Raw genomic sequence first — 23,975 nt, 5'->3', positions numbered from 1 at the left:
AGTTGCAAAATCAAAATGTTTTTATCAGAGCTGTAACAGATAGAGAATGTGGGATGTACATAATATTATCCTTTTGCTGTGTTTACTCGTATGCCAGATGATTACTTGTAGAAGTGGTGAAGATAAGAAAGAAGATAACATGATTGATCTATACAGCCTGGGAAGGGCATCAAGATGTCCTCAGTGTTGGTCTTTGCTGGAGGGCTGCACCACTGACAAGCACACGTCTCTCTCTCTCTCTCTCTCTCTCACACACCACACACACACGCACACACGCACTTGAGACTAATATAATTAAATTGAGTGTTTCCTTCCGTGGCAATCTGGAATCATATCAACCTTATAACAACCAAACAATTGTTAAATTACTAGAAAATACATTCAATTGATTTTAGGTGTTGCCTTCAGTAACAGTCTGAAATTAAAGAGTTCCTCACACAACAACTTGAAATATAAACATAAAGCACCTGAGCGATTGTTTACGATTCCCTTGACGGTTTAGTCAGCCTATCCATGTGTTGCCTTCATGGACTGTCCAAAATCATATTCTCCATCACGCAATGAACTGGATTATGAAATCTGTAATCATCGGTTTCAACCTCTGATTTCAGGCAGTCCCTGAAGGTAACAGGAGACTTATCAATAAATATAGTTCGGCTAAATATTTAAGAATGTTATTAGCAATGAGTCAGTTGTTATGTGGGGAAACCTATGATTTCCTCCTGTCCTTTAAGGCATAACTAGACTAAATTATACCTATGGCGGTTGGTAAAGAACACAAAGATTTTTGACAGTTCCTGAAGGCAACAAAATAGCGAGCTGGAAAGCTATATGAAATATTTAGACTTTACAAACAATCCCTCGGTTGTTTTGTGAGGAAAGGTATGATTTCAGGCTGTACATGAAGGCACCACTCAAAAATTCAACTTTGCTGTGGTGAAACCTATGGTTTTGATTGGCAACACTTGACACACACGCACCAAAAAAAATCCATGATGAGCAATTAAGAAGTTCTAAAAGCTTTTTTTTATTACCCCAAAATCCATCGGGTACAAGTTCTCTTCGCATCATGTCCCACTTGTCGTCGCCGTGACGACGGGCCGAGCGATACCCTGAACGTGGATGGATTGGTCGCAACCCGGTCACCCCTGAGAAGGCCTGGGACACTTTTGGATCTTTTTTTTTTTCTCATTTCCCCTTTTAAAAAAAGGCCTTGTACTTAAAAAAACAAAAACCAAAAAAACAATAATAAACAAGATTCTAGTCTTCTTCTATGGTACACTTAACAATATTAACTCTGATAAAAGCTCTATACGTCCTCTATGGGGTTTGTTTCTACACTGAACCTCCACAAGACAGTGAGGCCGGTTGCTTTTGTTACGAAGAGGCGGGAGATGGCAGAGACTGGCATTGTCACGACAGATGACACGCACACAGACGCACGCACACACACTCACACGCACACATAGACGCATACACACAACTATACATATTGCACAATGAGAGAAAAATGCATAGGATGCGCTCCAGTACGTCACCGAGAGGAGGAGTCGCTTATAATTGACGGACAGGCGTGCATGGCATGAGAAAACTGGTTGCTATTGCTTTTAAGTGTCAATCGAGTGATCACCTGATTTGTTTTTTGAGTGTACGAAGCAGTTTTAAGGTGCTTTTTTTTGGGGTGGTTACCATGGTTACAGTGTGCTTTTCTTTTTTGTTCCCTCCCACACGCCATGCAGCAGCTATCAATCAAACCCTCCTCCTCTTCATCGGTGGTCTGTTTGTCAACGTCTGAAGTGTTCCAGCGGTTCGGGTGGTGGCGAATGAACACGTGGGGATCGCCATCTGGACCCGTGAATGTCTTGGTAAATTGTTTTTGTTTAGATTTTTTTTTAAAAGGGCATCAGGTGAAGCAGGGCTTTTCAAAGTGTGGGACAGTGAGCTTCCCCCAAGGAAAAAAAAACAAAAAACAAAGGCTGACTTTGGAGACGTTTTGTCAACGTGAGAGTGAGCTTAGCAAAAAAAAAAAAAAAAGTGCTTTGTCTCACAAATACATTTGCTGATAAAGCTGCAGCTGAAATTAGCTTAGTGCATCTTTTTTGATTTTTTTTCTCCAAGCTGCCGCGCCTCCTCCTTAGAAATGCTGTAGAAATCCCAAATACTTTTGTGTATATTGTTCCCCTGCATATTTTTCTCTTGCTAATCGCATTGTCAACTCTGGGCAGTTGTGCGCCATTCCTACATAAAAGTAGTGCTTTGGCACTATCTACTGCAGGCCTTATCTTCCTGTGAATAGCAGGAGATTCCTTTAAAGTTGTCGTAAAAATTAGCTTACCTCAAATTAGTGTCGCACATTTGAAAGAAATCCTTATTATTTTACTTTATTATTTATTTTACTCAAGCTGCTAAAATCCGTTGTTTTGCCAATACCGTTGTTAACAAAGTTACAGCTGAAGTTACTTAAGCACATTTGGAAAAAAAAGCTGTTTGTTATTGTTTATTTTTCGCAAGATGCCGACGACTTAAAACCTTTGGCTGACATAGCTGTAGATGAAGTTAGCGACGCATATTAAAAATCAATTTTATTGATTTTTCTCAAGCTGCCACACCGTCCTCACAGAAGTAGTTGTGGCTGAAGTTCTCTTAGCTAAAGTTAGTTCAGCGCTTTTTCTTGATTTTGAAGTCCTCAGTCACACTATGATGGTTTAGCTGAAGTTAGCTTGACACATTTTCTTTATTTTGTTCAAGCTACTCAAGTCCTCTGCCTCACAGTTTTGTCCATATAGTAAAAACTAAAATTAGCTTAGTGGATTTGAAAAAAAAAAAAAGATCTATGCTTTCATTTAAATAATTATTTATTTTTCTCAAGTTGCCACCCCGCCCCACCTTTAAGTCTTATGCTTAAATAATATTATTTTCTCCATATAGCTGAATTTAGCTTAGCACGACTGGATGGAATCCATCTCCATATATCTATTTTTTATCATTAAGATACTGCTTCTCCTATTTTGAATTAGTTTGTCACATAAATACTTTTGTTGATAGATATAGCTAGAGTTAGCTAAAGTTTGCTTCGCACATTAGAAAAGCAAAATCATGTTTTCTTTCATTTTTCTCAAGCTGTGACTTCATCTGCTTTGAATTCTAGTCACTTCACAGTGTCTATGGTGTAGCTGAAGTTATCTTAGCAAAAAAACCCCACATTTTGTCTTTTTTTTTTTCTCAAGCTGCCTCACTTCCTTTTTAGAAGTTCTCGCTTCTGCAAATACTTTCATCCATTGTGAATCTACATTTTCATATTTGTTAAGCTCCTGAGGTTCTCTGTCTCACGCTTTGAAAAGCGCTCAAGTAAAGGGAGCTTATCTTAAACGTACAGCTAGACTCGTCTACGAAACGACACGGTAACAGCCGCAAAGACCCCCCCACCCCTTTTAATGGCTATCAATGCGGCCCTCGCTCCCTCACCGGTGACCACCGGAACAGGAAGAAGGCGTGATGGTTGGGGAGGGGGGTAGGTGTTGGCGGGAGGGGGGGGGGGGGGGTCAGGGTTCGCCACGCTTCCTTAAGACAGGCTGACTGCATAGTTTGGTCACACAGAGAAAGGGGACACCAAGGGGGACACCAAGGGGGGCATTAGTAGGGGGAGAAGATGATGGGTGCGTGCGCAGGCCGCAGAGGCGCCGGGGCGGGCCGGAAAAGCGCCGGCCCCAAGAAGGGCGTCTGTATGAAGGCGGCGCCCATCGGGTGGCGCAACGCCAGCGGGTTGGCGGCTAGCGTGCACAGGGCGGGCGGCGCGAGGGGGCCGGGCAGGAAGCCCGTGGTCAAACTCTTGGTCAGCTGCTTCTGCAAGGCCAGTTTGGTCTGGAGAAGACACAAGAGCAACACACAGAGGACATGTTTTACTCGGTAAACATGCGGCCCCCACTCACCGACCAACTCACACGAGGGACGCACTCAAAAGCATAATTGCACGGAGAGATTTAAGTGGAACGCTTATGAGAATAAAGTGGACCACACAAAGATGTGCATCAATGCATTGCTTCGTGACACACACACACACATAATCTGATCGTTCAATGCATTGACACGCATCATCAGAGAAAATGCTGAAACATACACTCACGTAGCATATGTATGTTATCCTCATTCAGTAAAAACATGAATGGCTTCTTCAAGTCAATGCAGTTCATTGTTGAAGGCACAAAGGTGTCATTTAATGGATCGCATGGCTTGTTTCCATGACATCCTTTTTAGCTCCAAATGGATCAAAACTGAGTTGTTTTGCTCGTTTGTTTCTATGACGACAGTTTTTAAAAGCCTGTCAGCTAAGACCAAACAATCAAAACCGCACCTTTTGCATTTGGCAAAGGTAAATGTCCATATGTTAAAATGTTTCATAAGTTGGTTCTTATCTCACATCTCCATGTCACACTTAAGTCAAGTGAGCATCTAAGCAGGAATCTCCAAAATCTGGCCGGGCGGTTATTTCTGACTAACAGCTCGTTTGGCATGCTGCAAACTGCAATGGTTAATTCGTTAATGAATTAGGTATGATTTTTACATTTTTTTCCAAATAATTTTACGCATTTTTTAAAAGTATTTATTTATTTTGTAACCCCCCTCACCTTTTCCAGATGCAGCCCTTGTTCCAGCCCCCGAAAAAAAAAAAATGTTTGTGTTTAAGACAAATAACATTCAAATTATTTTATCAACTAAAAGCCTAAAGTAATAACATGATGAAATAAAATGCAAATTGAACCGTTTTTGCAACTTTAATTAAATTGAATCATTGTGCTGCTTCTTCTTGACCACAAGGAGGCAGTAAAGTCCATTCGTACTCTAGCACGTCTAGATTTCATGATATACACAGACACATAGAATCTGCGGTAATTTATTTATTAATAATTAATTTAATTTACATTTGAATCTAATCAATATTTTTTCACTGCACATAAAAAAATATATGGTCTTGTATGTATGCTGTTGAAATATCAGTCATTTAAAGGTTGCGATAGCTTTAAACTTGAAGACTTTGTGCTTAATTTGCCTGTTGCCTGCAAACTTAACAAATGTTTCGCGCCAAATTTTTTTCTAGTCTCCGGCCCACTAACCTGCGAGGAGAGTGAGGTGATGCTGTAGTGGCCCAAAGCTTTCCTCATAGCTGACACAGCCGTGCCTGCACAGCTGCTCCATCGCATGCTCTGTGGGGGGCATTTGGGTTAGTAGCGAGGCTACATAGTCACACAACCACAGCCTGCGTGGGACTGAACTATTGGCTTTCATTCGACTAGTTACTCTTATCTATTTAGAACGTGATGCATTATTGTTATTATTATTACTTGGCATTTAACCTTGCATCCTTCGTCCCATTCCTTAGTTCCTTACTTCATTCTTTCATCCCTCTCTTCTTTCCTACCCTCCAGCATTCCTACCTCCCGTTCTTCTTTTCACACCATCCATGTTTCTCTCCTCCCTTCCATCCCCTTTGGCTTTCTTCCCTTCTGAGCTTCCGTTCCTCAATCCGAGCTCTTTCATTCCTCCTCTTCTTTCATTCAGCCTCGTTTACTTCCTTCCCGCCGAGCTCCCTCCCTTCCGACCACGCCATCGTTGGATCCTTCTTTTCTTCCTTTGACACCCACCCTCCTAACTCCCTTCCTTCTTTTAAGACTATCCTTGATTCTTTCCATCATTTCTGCCTTCCATCCTTGCGTTCTTTCTTTCAAACCACTGTTTCCTTACTTTGCCCCCCCCTTTTCTTCCTTCAATCAAACAATCCTCTCAACCGCCTGTCCTTTCACATCATTCCAGCCTTCCTTCATCCGCCCCTCCCTTTCTACCTGTCGTAGTTAAATCTGTTTCTTTCATTTCATAGCGTCCCTCCTCACTGCCTTCCTTTGATCCTTCCTTTAATACAGGAGTAGGGAACTGGGGTTCCTGGAGAGTCATATCCTGCCCGTTTTAGATCTCTCCCTACTCCAAAAACACCAGGAACCGGAGTTCCCCAGCCCTGCTTTAATACATTCCTTTCTTCCATCCATCATTACTATTACAACAGCGTACCTTTAATACACTTATATCCTTCTTTAATTCTGACTTGCCTCCTTCGTCAAATAATTTAAGAAACATATCTACTTCTGTGATGACGCACATACGCACACACACACATCGTCTATGGTGCTCACCGCTAAGCTGGTCTGCTGGCTCTTGCTGTGTGGGGTGAATTTGGGCTTGGGAGGTTTTCCAGCCATTCGATCCTTGTGCCGTCTGCTGTTCATGTGCTGAAAAAAAACAAACAAAAAAAAAAAAAACCTAAAGATCATTCACCTTGTTGTATGAACAATGCTGAGTGTTGACTGAAGCGTATACAAATCACAGCGCTCTCAACCTGACTGCATTTCCCGCCTCTCCAGGGAGGAACGCTTTTGTGTAATCGCGGTGGAAATGGGAGAATAAGATCACAATGACAAAACTATGACTCAGCAATTCTCTACGGTAAGAAAACATTTACAGTACATCACCATGTCTGTGGAACTGCAGGAGAAGGCAGTTGGTGCATATTGAAAATACACAAAACAGGGAGAGACAAATAAAAATATGACATTCAGGGAAAAAAAAAACTTTAAGGCTTCAGGCAGCCAACTACAAGATTTTCCGTGACTGCTGTACTTTTGAATTAGGGCCAAAAGTCTGGACAGCCTGATTTTCTTTTTGTGGCCTGTGTGACTCTTAGACAGAGCTCAATATTATTTGAGCATCTTGTGTAACAGTATTGTATTGTATAATATTTGACATTTTTATGACTTTTTAGTACTAATATTTCCAATGTACTACTTTGTATTATTCACATCCTCCCTTCCCAGCACAACTCAGTGGCTGTGCTGACGTTGAAGACAATCGAAGAAGTGACATTTCCAGCATGCTTGCGTTAAATGAGAAGACGCGAGCATGGCGCAACAATGCTCACGCGCTTCATGCTCGCATCATTTGTCCACAAAATGGCAGTACTGGAGCCTAAATGAAGGTGCCGGCTGGTCTCATTCAGCCAAAATCTCCCTTCCCCCTACTGCAACGCTTGTGTCCCTGTTTTGTCACATGGACTATCATTGCTACAAATTGCTTTACAAACAATGAGGACATACGGTCGTGTTTTGATTATTCTGCCTGAGGCATCATCATCACCATGATGATGATGATGATGAGGGGTGCAGAGGTGAGCTAATTATAGGCAACTGTTTGTACAGAAGCTGACATGTTAGTTGGAGTCCTTCATCATTTCAGTAGTTAGGGTTTTGAATTAGCCTTAAAAACAAGATTCAAGGAGTCAAATTGTTCAAGGAGTCAAATTGTTTTTTTTTTAACCTTTCAGCTAAAGTTTGGGTTTCAAACTTCTGTTGGGATTCAGCAGCAGTGCAGCAACTCATTGTATTTTTTCAGTACGTCACCAAATGACCGGTTTTTGACATCTTGCGCTGAGAAGACTTATGTTGGAAACGTCGAGGCTGGACTTGTACATTTGTGACTCACCTGGCTAAGTTGCGTCTCTGAGTTGACAAAAATCTCGCAGACTTCGCACTGAAAGGTCTTGTTGGATACGCTCAGGCTGCCTTTACTGGCCAGCCTCTTGCTCTTATAGCTGGCGCGAGCCGCCGCCATCCTGCCGCGGCGGCGGGGCAGCACGGTCTGACCCTCCAGCATCAGCTTGTGCTTCGTACCTGATGGGCAAAAAATGAACACAATCAGATGGACGCGTTCAGAAGCCTGCAGCCAATCGGATACAAGGAGACGGACACAACCAGATCGGTTTAATGGTAAAGCAAATGTCATCATCATTATTTCAAGTCCGTACCGCTGTTGTGGGCTTCCAGCTGTGAGGTGGAGTTCATCGTCACTTTGCAGACGGGACAGTGGAGGTGTGCTTTGCTCTTCTTGCCGTCCTCGTCTGCCTGTGCTTCTCCCTCAGCGCTGGATGTGTCCACCTGGCCTCCCAAGCCCTCGGCCTCCACAGGTTCAGGGGCATCCGTTGCCTCTGGGCCACCGGAGTCAGAAGCCGTTTCGGAAAGCCGCGAGGATGGCGAGACCTGCACCGGAGAGAGCGGCGCCAGCTCCGCCGACACGTCCGACACAGGCGTTAGCATAGCCGAGCTCCTGGGACTCTCCTCCATTTTGACATCTAAGGAAGACGCTTCCAGGTCTGAATGAAGACCTGCAGGAACATAAAAAGAAGCTGATCATTAGCATTGACTCCACACAATATGTTTAGAAAACCACGTTTGAATGAGTTTGAATTGAGTCAAGTCCAAAACTTTGACAAGAATAGGCCGAGTCCAGGCCAAGATTTTGATTGGTTGAGAAGATGTCAAGACCAAGACATGAATGCAAAAAAAAAAAAATCTAAATGGTCGCTTCAAACAAAGGTGTCAGACTCCCCTTTCTTTTCACCAACCAAATTTTATGTTCCAAAGTAAAACGAGCTGCCGGAGCTGACTTGTTATTAAACTGCACTATGCTGAAAAAAAAAAAAAATCACAATTTGGCATTTCATTGAGTATACACTACTAAAACATTTAAACAACTGAACAAAATCTCTTGGACGAGTAAATAACGTCTTGGAAGGCCTTCTGAAAATGGGCAATGACACGCAAAAATGGCCATATCAAACTAAAACGGAAGATTGCCTGTATCGTTTTTGGGCATGACTAATTGAGAGACTTTTTTTTTCTACTCACGCCTACCAAAGTTCACGTTGCTCAGTAAAAGCAGCCCCGGGAGCCATCCGGGATCTATATTCTGGTAGTCTACTCTGAGTGTCAATATAAACAAACATATCAACTCCCTCCCTCACTGATATGTCACTGGCGTTCCATTACACATTTCTTCTTTGTCCCCCGCGGGACTTGCACACTTCACCCAGGTCGACTGAGTCCGACTTCTGGCGAACACCTTCATTTCATTTGTTGCTCTTCCTCTTTTCTCGCCATTGATTTTTCCTTCTCGAACCCTGAGTGAATTCATCATTGGAGATAAGCAGTGTAACCGCCGCAGAAAATGAACCTATAGAGGCGCGAGATTACAACGTAATGAGAGTGGGCCTCTGGGAGGATTCAAGCTTCTTTGTGGGATCACAACTGGAGAAGCCTCCTGAGCGGTAGTGATACCGATCCACGGATTAAGCAAGCAGGACTCTTAAATTCTTAAGGAAGTTAATTTCTCAGAGAAACTTGCAGAGTTTCAGGTGTTGGATACAAAGGAAAAGGCACTTCTAAATTGGACAAATCCCCAGACAATAATACTGAAAGTAGGCAGCAAAACCTCAGCAAATTTTGAAATAAATCTGGACTAGGCTTGTGAAGACGTTTGAGACACTTTTGTGATTAAGAGCAATATAAATAAATTTGACTTGACGGCACCCTGATTGGGAATCATTGCCCTCAAAAAATGATCTTAAATGTTTCATAGCATGACGATGTGTTCTGCAAAACAAATGCCCTTTCCTGTAGTCTTGCCAATTGAGCAACATGACGTCTGCCGGTGCTGTGACAAGGTACATTAAAACCACCTCTGGTCAGGCAGATGTCCTTCCAACTCAAATCTGAAATCTCTTTATGGATGCAGAGGACTGTTTGACTCTCCATTGTGAAAGTTATCTGACTGACAGTCTCTTGACTGAATGATAAAGCGTTGAATCAATCGATGGTGACAGAGAAGCTCAGCCGCGAGCGAAAAATCCGTGGGAAGTGTTGGTGCTGCGAAATAAACAGAATCTTTTATGAGTGCCAGCGTGTCCCAGGGCTTGGCGATGGGTCGCAGACACACCGGCCAGATTGGCAAGCTGTCAGCGCGAAGAGCATACGATTGGCAAGCGCCGGCAGAGCCTCGGAGGAGTGCGACCACTTGCCGCTCGTTTATGGATCTTCGGATCAATGTCGCACAGACGATCTTTTTTTTTTTTTTTTCAACGCAAAAATGAATCCACGCTTGAACAGTTCAATTAAAAGGCACACGGTTTTATAGTGAAAACACGGTGGATTGATCCGGTTGATGTCGAGCATCATTATGCAGTAGGAGTAGTTAGTGATCCGAGGAGGTGACGAGAAGATTACGATGAAATCATCATTAGCGCAGACTTCCTGCCACGAGTCAATCAAAGACGACTGTGATTGATGCTTGTCATCATCGCCGTCTCCGGGGGCAACGCCTCCGTCCCGCCCTCCCCGTACGTCGCTCACTCGCCTGCCAACACTTTGTCGTTTTTGATGTCTGCTCTTGAATGGTGACATGATTTGAATCACATGAGCGCACATCAGTCGCCATCAATAGATTTTAGACTTCGATGACTTCTTCATCCGACGTGTGACAAGCACGTGTGGACCGAGACTGAGTCCAAACACCCAAAACTACTTAAAATCTGACCCGCCTCCCCTCCAATTTATTTATTTTAATCAAAATAATTTTGGCCAGATGTGCAATCTCGGCAGCAACTGTTTTTTGTACATTTTGAGGAAAATTAATTAGCTAATTTCCTCTGACAGACAACTTGAAAAGCAGTAACACCGGAGAAGGTTTTTGCCTGCCAACATTAGGGAATTAATGGCAAAGAGAAATCAAGTGATTTATGTGGACACGGCGTCCAAATGCAAAAAAGCTCAGTCTGTCAGCAATTAGCAGGTAACGTCACTTGGAAGATGAGGCGGCCGATGATGTCCGTGAATTGGAGCTGTTTAGATGAGCAGGTGTGTTATTGACTCCCGGTGTTCATAACAGGCGAGCAAAATAGCCCTGCCTGCCTGGCAGTGGCTCGCGTGGCTGCATTTCAATTTCACGTCGGGCCAATCACGCAATTATCGTCGTCATAAGAGCATAACAACTAGCTTATCGACTTCCTCTCTGGCGCTTTGCTACTCCATCATCTCCATCTTTTAATTCAGCCTTCATTTGTTTTTTCCCAGTGCACCCCCAAATATTAACTTCAGAGTGTTATCTTGTCCACCTTGTCCTTCCTCAAGGAGACTTCCGCCTGCTCTTTTACCTTCACATCATTTCCTCTCTGATGTTCACACTTGATCAGAGAGAATCAGTTTTATCTCCAAGCGAGCAGCAGAGGGTGCGATTTGCTCAGGCCCAATTGGTCAACTGAGTAGCCTTGCGCCTTTCACTATCAAAAAAGAAAGAAAGTGACAATGTTTTTACACTGATAAGGGGAATAAATAAATTAGAGTAAACTACATTGAGTGAATAAGATTTTAAAATATTGAAAATAAATCTGCGAATATGCAAATCTGTGGGTGTCTTGCTCATTTTGTGTTCGGAATCAGCACAGCTTTTGAGTCGAAAACAAAGATAAGGCATCTCTCACTTTTCCAGAGTATGTATAAACATCTCTTCTTACTTGTTCCCTCCTCTGAGCTGGGGTCCACGACAGGGGGCGGAGTCACAACTTCCGACGACTTAGTCTTGCCTCGCTCTCTGTTCCGCTCCCTCCCGCCGGACGAGGCCTCGCCGGCCCGCCGCTGCCTGTTCTTCTGTGCCTCGATGGCTTTGAGCTTGCGTGTGTGCTTGTGGCCCTTGTAGTGAGCCTCCGCCTGGTTCTGTAAAACAGCCATAGTGAGAAAGTGAGAAAACGGGTTTGTCAGACAGGAGAATTTTAATCGATGTAATACCTTTGCGGGGTGAAAAAAAGCATGAATGTGTGGGCCATGTAAAGAATGCGCATTGTGAGTTGTGGTCTGTTCCCGCCTGATAACGATGGCGGCACGCCGTGAGGCCAGAGGTATAATTGCATGTGAAATACGCAACAAGAGCACACAACGATAGTCTATCAATGTGCACAGCAAGAGGGCCACCCCTCAATGCTCGACTCACGCACGCTGCACATACTAATTTCGCACACATATACACGCGCACACACACACACACACTCTCACGCACACTCTGAAGTACACCGTGACAGGCCACAGCTTAATCGGAGCGTAAAGTATAGTCCAATCAGAAGGAATTAAAAAGAGATTGTTATGTGGGGATGATTACAATACAGTATAGGGTAGTGTAAACTTTGTCCATACGGGATTTTTTATTTAATTTTTAAAAATTTGTTTGTTTTTAAGTATATATATTTTAATCTTTATTTTCCAAAATTACTGTAAATTGGCATGCATCATTATTTAAAAATTAATTTCATTCTATTTTAAAAATTTTAATTGAATGTTAATTATTTCAATGTAATGTAATGCTTTTTGTTTGAATTTATTTTACTTTTGAATCCAAATGTTTAATACACACTGGTAATGGCTCATCAGAAAGCAAAGCACCCCCTGCAGTTCAATCAGGAAATTTTAGTTTCATGCCTTGTCTTTATGTCAGGTGCACCCTAAAGGTTAAAGGTTCTTTACCTTTGAGTGTTTAAATTTTTTATTTTTGCCTGAGCCTCGCCATGATGTCCGACTAGACTGCAACAAATCAAGACTGCAAATATTTCCTTGCTGACCATAAGGTTGTGGGAGACTTCTCAGAAAATCAAGATGGGATCCAGCAGGTCCAGTGGCCAAGTGGTAAGGCGTCGGTCTCGTAAACCGAAGATCATGGGTTCAACCCCCATCTGTACCTGTCTACAAATTCCAAATCTGGTTTCAACATTTGTACATTCTCTAGCGAGACCAAAACAATCTTTGTTATGGGGAAGGTGTGGTGAAGAAGGAGTAACGTGTGGGCCAATTAACCTAATGACAGTGGATTCATCGCGTCTGTCCATTTAAATGACATTGACCTCTTTGGGCTGACCATAAGGTTGTGGGAGACTTCTCAGAAAATCAACACAGTATTCAACAGGTACAGTGGCCAAGTGGTAAGGCGTCGGTCTCGTAAACCGAAGAGCATGGGTTCAACCCCCATCTGTACCTATGAACGAATACTAAGTCGGATATCCTGTTTTGTGTGTTGTCCTGCGAGACAAAAACTGTATTCGATTTTGGGCTGGTGTGGGTTAATTAAACGGATGACCATGGGTTAAACCACAGGTGTCAAACTCAAGGCCCGGGGGCCAGATGTGGCCCGCAACCTCATTTCATGTGGCCCGCATAGCGCAAATCACATGAGTCAATTTCCTGTTTCAAGCACTTTTTTTTCCACTTTTAACAACATTGAGATGTGAGATATTGCAATTTATTTGTTCCCAATCCTTCCCTTTTAAAATAAATTGAAGAATTGTTGAACAAACAATTACTTACTGGATTCTGAGTTCAAAACTGGCTTTCCATCAATTTGTTGTGTGTATGTGATAACGTAAGGTGATCATACATTTATATTGGTTCACATGTCACAGTCATAACGGCCCTCTGAGGGAAACCAGAACCACGATGTGGCCCGTCCACAAAAATGAGTTTGACACCCCTGGGTTAAACCCTTCTATCCACTTGAATTCCTTGGTGCAAATAGACATTTCTTCTCAGGCTGACCATAAGGTTATGGGAGTCTTCAGAAATTCAATGTAGTTCACAGGAGGTACAGTGGCCAAGTGGTAAGGCGTCGGTCTCGTAAACCGAAGAGCATGGGTTCAATCCCCATCTGTACCAATGCATTAGTTCCAAATCAGGAGTACTGTTTTGTGCGTTGTCTTGTGAGACCAAAGCAGTCTTTGGTTTGGGGCCGGAGCGGTGGTAAAGCCAAGGCATCAATCTCAAGCAAGAGTTTGGATCCCTGTTTGAGCCTTTAAATAATTTGGAATTCAACGGCAACATCAGCAGCACTGCTAGTACTTTGTAGGATGTAATAATGTGTATGCTTTGCATGATGAAGAGGCCTATAAATAAAGCGGCTGTCGTGGCCCAGCATGCTGTGACTAATGTGCTGTGAAAAGGCTTCAAACATTGCTGTGATGCGAGCAATTCTGCCGCCAGCTGAGTCTCCACGTAACCGGTGACACTTCCCCCCCTAAACGCTGACACTGATTGTCTCCCGCCAAAATGAAGAAATGCTACTTGGCTTGATTTCACAAGCACCGTGCGTTTTTATTTTGATGGCCACTCTTTGTTGCTAAAAATAACCACCGCCTGATTATGTCCTCAAGCAAAAACAAATGGAATGCAAATAGATGTATGTTCAAAATCCTGGGAGGACCGATGCGTTGTGGTTGGAGACAAAAAAAGTCACTTCATCTTTGGACAGCCAGTGCGCGAATACAACAAAATGTTCATGTTGATATTGCACTCAGGTAAATGGTTACAAATGGAAGCGGTTTCCTAAGATTTTTTTCATACATCTATTTGCGGTATGCATCTGTTTCGGCCTGGAAGCACGGTCCAACAGGATTTACATACCGTATCTAAACTACACACAGCAGCATCAAAATGCTAAGTATCTTCTTCAAGGGCCTGTGGGAGATTTGGGAGTTGAACCAGCAGAAAATGTTGCACCTTCTTCCTCCTCTTAAGATTTTATCACTGATGTCCACCAGTTTGTTTATGTGCATATGCATGAAACGAACTGAGACATGTGACTCACTCGGTGTGCATGCGCGTGTGTGAGTGTGTGAACGCTTCCTGCTGAGCCTGCTGATTGTTTCTGCTCGTGGCTGATAAACGGTGGCTCTGCCTGCTGTCTAATCCCTCGTGCCAAAACAACACAAAAAACGAAGTCTGATAAAACACACACACACAATTTCTATATTTACAAGAAGCCACAGTGCAAGTTGTGGACTGCTCGGAGGCAGAAAAACAAACAAGTGTGGTTCCCTGAGGCAAGGAGGTTCAGCAACGGCATGTTAAATGTTGATTTGTTCTCGCTGTCCCGCCGCAAATGCAATTGAAATTGAATGTGTTCGTACCGTGGAGTTAAAGCGCAGGTGACAAATATTGCAGGAGATGATTTGCTTCTTCTTGAGGGCCTGCGGGACGCCAAAGGTGTGATTGATCACCGCCTTCTGCACAGGGTCCATCTGAAAGAGAAACATTCATAATAAGTACACAATCTCTACAAGGGAGGCCTTCAAAACTTTGCTGAAGAATTCTCAACCACGAGTTCAGACGCCATGATCCTCAGTTTACGTTCGCACTTGGCCACCACATCGAACTGTAACCGTGAGATTTGCTTAAATCACGTGTGGAATAAGGAGGTGGATGCTCAGGTTTCCTCACTGGTAGGCATGGGCAGGGTTCAGACCTTTAATATTTGGTTTACAAGACCCACCACACCTTACCATCTTGTTGTTTGAAGGTTTTTACTGAGGTCTTGTGTAAAATCATGACGTGGATGGAAAAATACAAAAAAACCTATGGGAGGCTGTGGTTCTGATGTATAATCTTGAGTTTACAAGACCACCGTGCAACAGTATCTAGCAGGAGAGATTTGTTGAAGTCTTGTGTGTGAAATGATGATGGAAATTTTAAAATGTAAAATTCTAACATACACAAGTTCAGGTTTGCTTTTTCTGTGGCACCAGCAGGATTTGGAGCAATGTCGACAATTCAGGTTGACTTTGTGCCCTCTCTCCTTTTGTAGCAAAAAAAAAAAAAATCCATGACTTGAGTAACCAATAGCAACGTTCACACAGAGGTTCAAGAAAAGTGACAAATGTGAGATCTTAAGAGTGTAATTTATTCTGTCACCAAACTCGCATCTCATTTTACCCGCGGATCAAATAATTTTTTTCGTCAGTCTGTTTCGCCAGCCGACAAAACGAAACACCAAAATTTGCAATGAATTTGAAATTATGACTATAAAAAAAATGAATAAAAAACAGAATACAAAGAACTAAACTGACAACGACTGTATTTTTTTCATCACTGTCACCTACGGGCAAAAGTGCCTTTCCTCTTCCATGTGCTCGCTCAAAAGCTCGGGCGGCTCGTGTGCCCATATTTGTTTTAGGAATGTTCCCATTGTGTGTCCGCAGACATCCTGAGCCGGCTCTGCTCTAAATACCTCTTTTGTCTTCTCCATCCTGCCGCAGACAGACCTTAGCGTCCTGCCCAGCCTGCTCCGTGATGAGGTTTCAGAAGGGAGGGATGATAGGGAGGGTGTTTAGCTATAGAGACAGGTGCATCTATCTCCCTGCCTTCCCGCTCTTTCTGCTTTACGAACCTCCAGGACAACATGTTCCTCATCACGGAAGAGAAAAAAAAAAGCATTTGAACGGGGCATGTGATTGATGCCACAGCTGCAACCATCACACCGCCACCACAGAGATTCATCATCTCCTCGGGGGGGACTGAGGTGACACCCGCTTTGGTGCTATTTGCACAGTTTGGCCATTTGGTTTTGATAAAGTTGGGGCTGTCACTCAGCTTTGTCAAAAGGCCAAATAGTTCCAGACAAGTGCTTCACTTTACATGCACACTGAAAACAAAGTACAAACGAACACAATTTCAATTCTAAGATTACCACAAAATACAGTGACGTATATGACTGTTTGTTTTTTTAAGTACAAATGGAATGAGGTAATTCAATCCCCTTGCCAAGGGCTTTAATCTGAGATTCAAGATCTTATTTCTGTTCCTTCTTTCTGTAGCTAACATTCAACAATTCAATAATTATGGAACGATGAACACAAATGCAATTACATGAGTGATGCACAAAAAAAAACTAGTGTATGAATCATCCTTTTATACAAACACTTGAAATTCTGCAGTGGTTGTGAATCAAATTGGGGCAATTGCTTAAAAGACATGCTAACCAGTATACACTAGACCAGCTGTGGGCAAAATACGGCCCGGGGACCACATGTGGCCCGTTAAACGTTTTATTCCGGCCCGCCAAACTTGAAAAAAATTAATTGAATAAACCTTGTTAATGTTTTATTTTCTAAATACTGTGGTTTTTCAAAGACATATATATTGTTGTAATGCTTTTATTCACTTTCATTTACAATTTCTTTCTCTGATGAGGTGAGGTTACCAAAACACTTCATCCATCTGCTCCTGGTCCGGCCCCTCTGTCAAATTTTAGAACCCATTGCGGCCCGCCAATCAAAAAGTTCGCCCACCCCTGCACTAGACCATAACATTGGTATTCGTAAAGAGGAGTGGCAGACAGTAACAACATTTTTCTACTTCTGCATCTCTACCTTTGTGTTTGTGACAATTTGGGTCTTCGCACTGTCTCCTGAGACAAAACACCTCTGCCTTTGATGTTGAACACACCAGGTCATCTTGTTTTCCACGGCGACCGCTTCTCAGAAACGCTACGTGGGCGACGCCAGGGAGTCGAAAGCGCTGGAAGGGGTGGGCGGCGGCGGCGGCCAGCAAAACAACAGAGCTGGACACTTTTCACGCATGCATTTCTGTGGCTCATCCACACACACACATGCGCACACACTATGTAGTCTGCCTGGCTTTCTGTGGCTGTGAGGGTGTAAAGTGGTTTATGTTTCATTTAGCTGCAAATGGATGCTTGGAGAGCAATGTCGGAGGAACACACACGCACACAAACACACACATAAATATACACAGGCCACACCTGGACACGACGCCAACTTTAAACATGAATTATTCATAGCCAGAGCACTCAAAGAGTGCAGACCTCCGCCAATGCTTTGTCACCTGTGAAATCATTCATTCTGTGTGAACCATCTTGGAGTATACTGGCTAAAATGTAGTCAAGCCCCCAAAAACATTCAGAGAGAGCGAAGAGTGAACAATTTTTTTGGGTGAGTGTGTCCTTGTGTGAGGAGGCATTGACACTCCTGATCTTTATTTTTAGGAGGACATTTCAGACATCCATTCATCCATCCATTTTCTGAACCGCTTATGTTGGAAGATTTTTTTTTTACTTGTGCTACGACACAATACACACAGATTTGGACAGCACTTAACAGTGAATGTAATTTGATGTATGACACCAAAAATCTGACCTACGGAGACCAACTCCTGAATGAATGGAAACTAAATGCCGATAAAAGGATTTGCGTGACGTCACTCACCGTGTTGAAGTTGGGGAAGAGGCTAAGCGGCGAGGAGCCGTTGAGCCGGAACGGCAGCAGGTGCTTGAGTTCCATCTGGGGCTGCAGCGGCCGTCCCGCCATGGGCAACGAGGCCAGAAGCGGCCCACCCTGTCCCGACGTACCTGAACACCAAAGACAATGACACATAAGCAGACGACAACAAAACTAAAACAAATACAATCAAATTGCAATTTGTTATTATTTTTAAAGAGAAACAAATGCTTGAAGCTAGTTAAATACTCGTGCACAAAAAAATAGTGCTTACTAGAAATATCTTGGCAGGAAAAAAATAAGTAAATTTTGGCTTGATTTAAAATAATCTTGGTCCAATTATTTGAAGGGATTGAGGCTCTGATGCACCCCTCAGGTGATGTCCAAAACATAGTAACTCAGTAACTCAGGTGGGAGCGCACCCCCCACCGACCTACATGTACATACACACAAACACATCATTTCATTACAAACGCCAAGCTGCAGGGAGGTGCGGAGGTGGGCTGCAGGGGGAGGGGGAGATATCGGATTTCAAATGGAGCTGGGATGAAGAGATTTCTAATTTTCCGCTTGGTTGCGTTTCAGTGCGCCGGTGCGCCGTGGCGGCGCGCAGGCATTTACACGAGCGGCAGGATCAATCATCGGTGTCAGCTCCGGGTCAAAGGAAACGGGGGTTTGCGTCGCTAGGTGATAACTTACAGCACAGACAAAAAAAAGCAATCAGTGACCTTGGACTAAGAGGCAAAGGCGGTACAAAGTGCACCATTGCAGGAAGGTACTTGGGAAAAATCAGACGAAAATAAATAAATAAATAAATAAATAAATGTTTTTGTTTTTATATATATATATATATATATATATACATATATATATATATATATATATATATATATATATACATATATATATATTTTTTTAGAAAAATCTCGTGGCACACAAATAAGACAAACTGTATGCAGTGTCCCCACTATATCGAGATTCATCATTTGCAGAACAGGCCTCTGTACAGTTAAATTATGAGACCATTTTGTGAAAGGGAAAATGCTAATATTCCAAAATGTAATTGCATATTTACCCACATAGAGATCTCCGTATTGTGTTTTATTGCATACTTTTACGAGCAGCTGCTCACTGTTGCGTTTTGAAGACCCCCTGGAGACCAGTAAAGTTTCTTTAATGGAATTTAAGGTGAACGCGTTCGCGGCCACAGTAACTCAATAAAACGGTGGCAGGTTGTTGACATGGGTTTTTTTTTTCCCTCTTCTTTTTATTAATGGAGGACACCTGGAAAAAAATCGTTAGGGATAAATGGAAACATTCCACCTGACATGCCAATAAATTCCAAATCTATATTTATTTGAATGCTGTTTCTTTTTGTCTAATCAGTTTTTTCAGCATCGCATTAGGATCTTAGCGGCTTCCTCTGGGGGTTTTTGTGGCTTGGCAGACATGATGGAAGTCCCTACTGGTGCTTGTCTGACACCCGCAGACAGCCTACAAAACTGTCTGCCAAGATCAGAGCAAAAATATTCAATTTTACTGCCATAAATGTTAGGAAACACCCGTTTGTTTTATTCCTGCAGTAAGACTATTTGGAACGGAGAGAAGAAAAATATCAATGAACAACTTCCTGTTTCACCACATCTTAAGCTATAGACATACACCGATACATACAGTATAGGCAGATGTGAACGTGAAGAAAAAGCAGCATGAATAGTCAGCACTGTTGTGTGTGACACATGGATACAACTACGGCTCCTCTTGGAGAATCCGCTTGATGGTTTTTATAGAGTGCAGCACCCAGCAGCTCTTTTGTGGACTTGCACTCATGACAGTTATCAGCCGATAAAGCTCCGCGACTCCCCAGGCAGCTTATTAAATCAGCACCTGACGCTCACACGCGTGTGTGCCACAAGAAGGGGTGTATCACACAGCAAATAGCTACCCACAGGAGAGTTTCGGCTCATTCTGTGTGTGCGTGCTGGCTTATTACAGCCCGCAGCCATGGACAACCTCCTTCTATCACGACGCGACATCGTCTGTTCATTCCACGCCACGTTTGTGTTTGTCCAAAGTCCAGGCCTCAAAGCAAAATGTCCGACTTCTTCTTCTTCTTGGTCATGGCCATAAGCACCAAGTGAGTCACTGCGTTTGGTTACACAACAGTCAGCGTCACGCTGCATCTGTTGGATGTGCGTGTGTGTGTGTGTGGAGGGGTGAGAGTGTATGATTCATTATTTTAAATGTGCATAGGAATCATGGATTCCAAAGAGGGACGGACACAATTAATTGATTACCGATAGTGGTAATCATTTTGTCACCGTGTGAGAAGATGACAGTATTAGAAAATGATGACACCTTGAGATAGGGCTGTTACAGGTCCTCGAGTAATTCCAGTAACACAGTTCAAAAACATGCTTCAGGCATTTTTTTCCTGCCTTGTGTACCCGCTTGTTTATGAGTATATTGTCCGTAAGAAGTTAAGCTAATCGCAACGGCAATTGTTTATGCCATACAAAAAACTTAATTACGCTGACACTGTATTGAATGGCGCCTGTTGTCAGCGTTCAGCGCTAGTCACTAACAGTGCTTGCCTCTCTCGCAGAACAAGATATCAGGAAATCAAGAGACAGACATGATATCATGAGACAACAACCCCATGAAAACATGAACCCATAAGCCCAAAACACCTAAGCACATTGAAAGAATGTACACGAGTATTCCGTGTTTTCTTGAGGTGATTGTGGAACTTTTGGCAATTGCGGTCTCTTAAGTTCTCACTTGACAGCATCAGCAGTTTTTGTCCCGTCCAAATAACAACCTCTCTGCTTCTTTTAGTAATCGACGTAAACAGTGATAGATCCTCTTTGAGCAGCTGACAAACTGCCCAAGTGAATCGTGAAAATGTACATGCACATTTCATTTGACTGCGAGAGAGCCACAAAGTGACTGTTAGCGGCAAACGATAGCACGCGCGGAGGCCATTGGGAGCCATTTTAGATGGACGACATTAGCCCCGGCGTCACTTTTAATTAAAGACAGACGCTTTCCACCCCCACGCTCCCGTTCTCCGCTCACATAATAATCGGCGGACCTCAAGGTTGGATGTGATAACGAGGCAGGAAGCTCACGCTGATAACTAGCACGATGTGAGCTACAAGCGCAGGTGAGTGCGTGCTCATCATGCATGCACGGTTTACAGTCTGCTTTAAAAGTGTTTGTGTGCTCAGTACATGCTGTGCTGGGACAACTGGGACTGCACCACTGGATACAAAATTGAATCTCAGCAAAAATTGTAATCAGCCCGAGAAAGCCTTCACCTGGAAAGCGTCCAAGTTCTTCTACTAAATTCTCACACATACTGAATACGTGGTGAAGTCCTCGTGTCACGCATTTGTGACATAATTATATTATGATGTCACTTTAATCGTAAATGGATTGCACTTTTATCTCTAATTGTCATGTTCTCATGAAGCATGAAGAAGAGGTGTGAAATCTAGGTCCAGAAAGTAAAACTAAAGCAAAACTGTGGCAGGGTTGATACTTTCTGGACCTGGCATTGAAACATTTGGTCATTATGTCATGGTGTGATGATCTAATTCTCATCAGATCATAACGGAGTGTGATTTCCGATTGATTTGATGTCATGTCCTCATGATCTCACTGGTCTAAAGTTGGTGTTGTGTTCTTTTGGTCTCATGAACCCATGTCGTCATCTTCTCATCATGCCAAGTCCTCTTAGTGTCACATTCTCATGCTGTCACTTCTCACCATAATTGAATGAGCTCACGACTGTATGAGCGTGCATGTGGTTTTCCATCACAAGCATGATAATGTTTACTTTGGTGTGCTGTGGTCGGCGCGGTAACAGAATCTCCTTCTCCAGCACGGGGTCGATATAAATAATGAGTTTTGTCAGAAGAGCAGCGATTCGCCACCGAAGCCAACCTGAGCGCGAGTGCTCGGCCCATCTGTCAAGCTGAGACAATAAGCTCTGAGCCATCCGCAAACAAATTGCTTCGGTTCCCCGCCGTCAAGCCCCGCCAGGCGACTTGGCTGGGGGCGCTAAACTCCTGATGTTACACGGGGAAACAAACCAGACGGGACATTCCGACACAACAATGGGCGGCTTGTGATTGTGAAAGTGAAGGAACTTCGGCTTTTGACTTTGTGCTGCAGGCCCGATGTCCACATCCAGAGAGATATTTCTCATATACTCCGAAATAAAAAGTATCTCAGTCCACAGGAGGGAAACAAAAAAAGGGTGTCAAGGGAAAAACAAAGAAACACGAGAAGAAAAAAAACACATTAATCAATCAGAAGACAATTTCTGGAAAAGCCACTCTTATTTGTAGCAAATAATTAAAAAAAACTACCAAAATAAAAGTAAAAATAAACTAAAATAAAATAAAATATTCTTTTAAAATTATTAATGTTTAAATAAAAAACTAAAAACTAAAAAAAAACCCACATTTAATAGTATAATAAATGACACTCTATTATAGACATTACAACCTTCAGTCAGCGCAAATGAAATGCCTTTTGATGACATGAACAAGCGAACGTCATGAAAAAGAAATGTCATCATTTTACCAAGGTCGAAGACATTTTCTGCCCCGTGTTGCAATCGCAAGCACGATTACACAAACGCTCGTTATCGTGATCCAAACGAAACTGTGAATCCAAAGTATCCCTCCGATTGATAAAAACATCACACGCATGGGGATGATGGGACAAACTGGCATGAGAGCCTTTACAGAGAAGCGCTAATAATTTGGTGAGATGAGGAAAATTATGACAATGGTTTCAAAGTGACTGTTTAAATTAAGCTGAGCATCATCTTCATTAGCATGAGCGGCAACACTAAACAATCTTTGTCTCATCTCAAGTTTTACTACACTAAATATTTCATCGGTAAGCTTGACGGGAGCTCCAATGAGGCTCATTTTCTCCGACCGGGCATCGTCTGTGGACTAACTTGAAGCGGTCAGCTGGTTGTCAAAGATGCAGGTGGCTAACGAGGCCATGACGAATACAAGGACAGAAAATGAAGATCATTATCAGTCGAAAGATAGGGAGTGATATTGTGCTCGTGATTCTGCCTCACTGATCTAAAAACGAAGACACTGACACTGCATGCTTGCCGTGTAGCTAGTCGTGTTTTGTCCTCATTGCGGAAATGCACATTAGTGAGGACAGGACATGATCTGCCTTGCTGAACTCCGAAATATAAAATGACACTATTCGCACTATGCTCGACGTGTGTGTTGTTGTACTTTAATGTAATAAAAACAAATTCTCTAGTACAAACAGAGTATTATATGCTGCTTTCTATTATGCCTTGGTGAACTCAGAAAGTGGAAGAAAATAAGGCATTAAAATTGGGCTATTGACCTTGTCGTATTTGTTGTCAAAACACAACAACAAAAATTCTTCAGCCAAGACATTGCATGGTATGCTGTTTGCCGCTATGATGAGAATTTAGGAAGAATAAAAAAAAAAAGATGTTCAGCATGTGGGTTGTCGTCATGGAAATACAGTAAATTTGGTGAGTCAAATGTTGCATTACAGGAAGCATGAATAAAAATGTCAGATAAAAGATACTATCGATGCCGTTATGTTTGCATGTGATCAGCATCGCTCCAGTAGCTTGTTATGGTTATTTTTTGTTGTTAATTTAAAGTTTGCAGCTATACAACCGGGCGTTTTATCTTCTGATGTATTTAAATGAAACAGTCGGGCGAGCTCAAGGCTAAATTAAACCACTTATGCAGATGAAAAGAGGAAAAACAACAAATGCATGTAGCGGGGATGAGCCAGAAGGTTTATATTTTTCACATTCCACAGCATGGAGAAATGCACTTACATGAGAATTAAACGAGTGGCGATAAAAGCCCGGAAGCTGTTAAAAGCTTGTACAGTGTAATGCATAAATTAGCCTTCTTTGTGTGTGTGGTGTGGGGGTAACACCAGGGGAAAAAAAACATTGGAATGAGAAACCAAATGGAAAAACAAAACACTCTAAAATAAGAAGAATAAAGTTTGCTTTGATGCT

The 23,975-nt window shown here is 42.7% G+C and overlaps 1 protein-coding gene and 3 non-coding genes across 7 annotated transcripts in view; 3 read left to right on the top strand and 1 right to left on the bottom strand.

The window, feature by feature from the left end:
• Positions 1-23,975, bottom strand: part of znf385c (zinc finger protein 385C) — a 75,970-nt gene that overhangs the window by 666 nt on the left and 51,329 nt on the right. For 3 of the 4 annotated variants that reach the window (XM_088317879.1, XM_088317880.1, XM_088317882.1), the window contains 8 exons: positions 17,909-18,051; positions 14,816-14,926; positions 11,387-11,585; positions 7,847-8,203; positions 7,525-7,712; positions 6,183-6,278; positions 5,112-5,201; positions 1,008-3,861 (listed from right to left, as the gene is read on the bottom strand). In XM_088317879.1, the coding sequence (XP_088174005.1) occupies positions 3,634-3,861; positions 5,112-5,201; positions 6,183-6,278; positions 7,525-7,712; positions 7,847-8,203; positions 11,387-11,585; positions 14,816-14,926; positions 17,909-18,051 (1,412 nt within the window). In that variant the 3' untranslated portion in view covers positions 1,008-3,633. Of the gene's footprint in view, positions 1-1,007; positions 3,862-5,111; positions 5,202-6,182; positions 6,279-7,524; positions 7,713-7,846; positions 8,204-11,386; positions 11,586-14,815; positions 14,927-17,908; positions 18,052-23,975 lie in introns of those variants that run through there. The other variant, XM_088317881.1, reaches the window with a different exon arrangement.
• On the top strand, positions 12,529-12,600 carry trnat-cgu (transfer RNA threonine (anticodon CGU)). The gene has a single exon. It is a non-coding gene; the product is annotated as a tRNA-Thr (tRNA).
• trnat-cgu (transfer RNA threonine (anticodon CGU)) lies at positions 12,822-12,893 on the top strand. Its single transcript has one exon. It is a non-coding gene; the product is annotated as a tRNA-Thr (tRNA).
• Positions 13,494-13,565, top strand: trnat-cgu (transfer RNA threonine (anticodon CGU)). The gene has a single exon. It is a non-coding gene; the product is annotated as a tRNA-Thr (tRNA).

This window comes from Idiotropiscis lumnitzeri, chromosome 15 (genome assembly GCF_059441095.1).
Source record: "Idiotropiscis lumnitzeri isolate Australia: NSW breed Sydney's pygmy pipehorse chromosome 15, RoL_Ilum_1.0, whole genome shotgun sequence".
In the NCBI taxonomy this organism is placed as follows: Eukaryota; Metazoa; Chordata; class Actinopteri; order Syngnathiformes; family Syngnathidae; genus Idiotropiscis; species Idiotropiscis lumnitzeri.
The sequence above is the reverse complement of the archived record's forward strand: the minus strand, read 5'-3'. Positions and strand labels throughout refer to the sequence as shown.